Raw genomic sequence first — 5,000 nt, 5'->3', positions numbered from 1 at the left:
AAATAAAACTGCAATGAAATTATTGGATTTTCAAACCAATATATGAAAACAGAAAAAAAATGGTTTCATAATCATCGGGAGCTAAGTTTGTTAAAAATGAATAGGCTGTTGTTGGGAACGTTTTTATATATTTATTTAGTTTTTATTTAGTTTTTTTTATTATTATTATTTTATGCCGTTTACTCTATTAGGGGTGGCTGCAGAGAAGTCAATAACAGAACGATCACTGCCCTATTTGCGCTCTAACTTATGTGCCAAGGATGAAGCCACTGTGTAAAACACCTAAACCTGGTTAGACGTTGAATACATCTCAGCAACACGTCGAACGCTGGATTTAATTAAACCAATTTCTCGGCAGCAACGTCGGAACGAGAACGCTTGGAATTAATAACCATTCAGAGCACGTCGAACGGAAACGCTTGGTATCTCAGCAGCACGTCGAACGCTGGATATACCATCTCAGCAACCAAGTCGCACGCTCGGAATATACCATCTCAGCAGCACGTCGAACGCTGGATATACCATCTCAGCAACACGTCGAACGCTGGATATACCATCTCAGCAACACGTCGAACGCTGGATATACCATCTCAGCAACACGTCGAACGGAACGCTGGATATACCATCTCAGCAACACTTCGAACGGAACGCTGGATATACCATCTCAGCAGCACGTCGAACTTTGCATATAAACAGCGGCGCCGTTCAGCTCCGTCCTACGATTGCTCTCGCAGTTCGGGAATATTAAGCCTGTCCTATTTATATTTAATACTTCTTGCACTTTAGCAACCCCTTTTGTTGATACTCTATTGGTTGCAGTATTACCGATTTATTCTTCTTTTTATCCACATCCCTGTGGCCTGGCTTTTAATCCTCAACAAGTTTTTGGAATAAGGATGCTAGTTCCATGCTCTCCTTCTGGTTAGATCCACGGCAGGCATATTATAAGATTCTTAGGAGCGTTTCCTTGGACCCTAACTGCAACCTGCTTCATTCCTTTGACTGTATCTCTCTTCATATTCCCTTCCATCTTAATATGCCACTCTCTCCTAACACTTGCTTCTTGGTGCATTTGTTACACCTTTCAAACCTTTTTTACTCGCAATTTCCCTTTCAGCGCTAAATGGCCTTATAGGTCCCAGCGCTGGGCCTTTGTCTTTGATGTTTAAATCCAATTTATATTCCAGATTTAAGTCAATGAAGAGAACATATTCTAAGTACAGTAGTGAATTTATTTATTTATTTATTTATTTATTATTTATTTTATTATTATTATTCTTATTCTTATTATTATTATTATTATTATTATTATTATTATTATTATTGTTTTGTAATATGAAATTAACAGAAGACGCAGTGAATTTGTAGAGCAGGTATAGTGAGTCAGATAGTTATTTACCTACGATATTGACCCTATACTTTACTTAATACCTGTTCGCTAATTGAAATTTTTTTTTTCTTTTTTTATAGTGAATAGGGTGGGTAGACCCGTGGGCGTTACTTACATGCTACGTTGACCATGATCCTCTTCATGACGGCGGGCGGAACCTCGTTTTGGGCAATGCACTGGTAGGCCCCCATCTGTTTCCTGTTCACCCTGGTCAAGTTGAGGGAGGGACCCTCGACCGACTCGACTGGTAGGGGGAAGGGAGAGGGGCGAAGTATTAATAAAGCAATTTAATTTCTACTGGAAAAAAAATGTACACAATTTTTGACAATTTTTAGTTTTTTTTATTATTTGTAAAGAGCAAAGACTAATTTAAGTAGTAGCCTCATGCATAATTAGGGTTGCAACCCCAAAAGAACAAGCTTTTTTTTTTTTTCCAGGAATTTTTTTTCTTGTTTTTTTCGCGAAAAAAGCAGCCTGAATTGTTTTTTTTTTTTTTTTTTTTTTTTTTTTTTAAATTTAATTTTAGACATTATATTATGCCAAGCGCTTTGGTAACAAGGCAGTTTAACATCGGAAAGTAAAATCAATCAGTATGAGAAATAAAAACTAAGGAAAGTAAGGAAAACTAATGGTATCTCAACCATCACCCACTTGAGATCATGACTGTTTGGGGTACATAACTACATCCATATCATTAGGATTTAAAATTTTCACATTTGAACACTGAAATTTTCTATTATCAAACAAGTTTTACTGTTATTTTTCAATCGTATCGTGAAACCACAGTTACTGGTGTCAATTATTTCAATTTTAATGCATTTGAACAAGAAGAGAGATATGAAAACTGGATGAATGGCAACAGTTCCTTAAAAATATATATGAAACAGTATGATACAAGACATAGACGTGTTCCGCTGAAACTGATATCATACATGTATCAGATTCAGAGGTATGAAAACTGTATGACTGGCAACAGTTCTTTAAAAGTATGTATGATACAGCACGTTTTCAGTATCAAATAGAGAAAATCATATTGAAATAGAAATAAAATATCCATATTTCAGTGATTCCTCTAATTCCACTTATCTAGAAGGAAAGTGTGAGTCTTGAATAACATCATAAGTCTATAGTAACGATAAGTGGGGTCTTAAAAAATGGAGAAATTGGATGCAAAGAATAAAAAACGAAAAAAACCCACGAAATTATTATTATTTTTTTTTTCACAACCCTCTATGTACGATTGTAGCCCAGGGCTGGGAGGGAGAAAGCTAAAGCATTATTTTTTAAGAGAGTAAATGTTATGTAAGACGTTTCTCGGGGAGAACTTTGATTCCCGCAGTTTCGTAAAAGATAGCATGCAAACTTTTCAGATGATTTAGTGAACAGCGCATTGATCAGGAAGACGACCATTGTTAAATTCATTTGAATGCCCTTCACAGTAGGACCTTGAGGCTTTCTCAGTCATTACCGAATCATTTGTTTCCTTATTGACAGTAAATTGAGTAAGTAATAAAAATGGAGTTATTCACTTTTCATTGATTTTTCCATATCCAAATCTACTGATACTTGGAAGTTTCTACCGTCTTACGTTTTCCTCTATCACATGATCGCGGTGTTGTTGCCGTCAATTCACTTCACGTGGTTCACTGTAGGCATTACTAAGGGCTGTTTGCAGCCACCTACCGGCTTCTCCTTTAGCTGCATCTACGTTTAAGCTTTTACTGCACCTCTATTCTCGCTGCTTTTTTTTTCCATTGTGCCATCCAGCCTCTCTAACTTACTTCTTAGTTAAATTTTGGGTTTTCTGTTTTTACCTTCGTACTTCACCTCATTAACTTCCTGGAAATCTAATGGTGCCGTCCAGTCATACAAACTCCCCCTTTTCACTGCTCTTAAGTGCTGAATGGCTGAAAGTACCCCACTGAGTAACTTAACAGCCTCAATTTTATAAATATGTCGAGCAGTCCTACAGCCCTTCATTGTTCGTAAGGCAGGACTGTGTCGCTTGTGCATTAATGAACAGCATTCCCCAAGCTGAAGTTGTATAGGTTGATTCTGGAGGTATTGAAGGAGGCAGTGAATTCAGCATGTCTCATATTAAATGGCAGAGTAATGACATAAAATCATTTTGAACGTACTATGATTAATTTTTCATAAAATTTAAAAGGGATGTTTTCCCTCTTGTAATCGCACAGTTATTACTCTTCATACTATTCGTGAGCGTATTAGCACTTGAATTTTCGTTTGTTAAATACAAAAAAAACTCAAATGCGTTGGATTCTTGTTTTAGATCTCACTACTAGCACTTTTCCAAACGCTCCATTGTCTACCTATCGTCTGCCTGAGGTTTTCTCTTTTTTCTTTTAACACTTTGGTAACACTTTGTTGTTACTGCCCTTTTACCTTCATTCCCTTTAATCGTTCCGTTGTGCTCTCTCTCTCTCTCTCTCTCTCTCTCTCTCTCTGTCCAGTTCCACAATTGCACAGCCTTTTCTCAGGTTTTCTTAAACTGTCGATTTCACTGACATTTTATTTGTAGTGCGGTCGCTTAGCTTTTGAACTTGATGATGTGAACGTGTAAGTTCGTTAAGTTTTGATGTATGTGTGTGTCTGTGTGCATTAGATGCGGGTAGTGCCGTCAGTGCGCTTCATGGGGTGCACTGTAGGCGTTACTAAAGGGTTCTTGCAGCGTCCCTTCGGCCCACTATTTGCAACCCCTTTCATTTCCTTTACTGTAACTCATTCATATTATCTATCTTCCATCTTGCTATGGGACCCACTCCTAACAATGATTTCGTAGTGCACCTGTGAGATTTTCCTCCCGGTACACCTTTCAAACCTACCTTATCTTAATATCCTCCCCAGCACTGATTGACCTCATAGGTCCCAGCACATGGCCTTTGGCCTAAACTGTATATTCCTTAGACGCCATATTGCTTCTAAGATTTTGTATCGTATCTTTGACACCGCTTTAAGAATTCAAGTGCTGTACAAATGATCATTGTGTAAAAACCCATTCTCCAATTCTGCACCTCTCGCCCACTAATTTTGGTCGCTTTTCCTTCTACCCAACACTAATATTAGCAAGTCAGTTTTGCGCGCCAACTTCGTTGTCAGTGAGTTTTAGCTTTCGTATTTTTTTGCGTGATTATATATATATATATATATATATATATATATATATATATATATATATATATATATGTAAATCCCTTTATATGCATTATGAATTATATGTATGCATATACTATATATATTTTATTAATATATATATATATATATATATATCTAGATATATATATATATATATATGTATTAAAATATTTATATGCATATATGAATTATATGTATGCATATAAGTATATATATTTATTATATATATATATATATATATATATATATATATATATATATATATATTATTTTGGTTTACACACGCGCACACATATATGATATATATGATGATATGATATATATATATATATATATATATATATATATCATATATCATATATCATATATCATATATCATATATCATATATGTGTGTGCGCGTGTGTAGATAATATATAACTATATGTAAAGTTCTATATATATATATATATATATAT

The 5,000-nt window shown here is 35.3% G+C and overlaps 1 protein-coding gene across 1 annotated transcript in view; it reads right to left on the bottom strand.

The window, feature by feature from the left end:
• Nucleotides 1-5,000, bottom strand: part of LOC135203145 (lachesin-like) — a 562,167-nt gene that overhangs the window by 73,400 nt on the left and 483,767 nt on the right. Inside the window, 1 exon segment of the mRNA XM_064232817.1 lies at nucleotides 1,506-1,634. Coding sequence (XP_064088887.1) covers nucleotides 1,506-1,634 — 129 coding nt within the window.

The sequence above is a fragment of the Macrobrachium nipponense genome, chromosome 33 (assembly GCF_015104395.2).
Source record: "Macrobrachium nipponense isolate FS-2020 chromosome 33, ASM1510439v2, whole genome shotgun sequence".
NCBI classification, from domain to species: Eukaryota; Metazoa; Arthropoda; class Malacostraca; order Decapoda; family Palaemonidae; genus Macrobrachium; species Macrobrachium nipponense.
The sequence above is the reverse complement of the archived record's forward strand: the minus strand, read 5'-3'. Positions and strand labels throughout refer to the sequence as shown.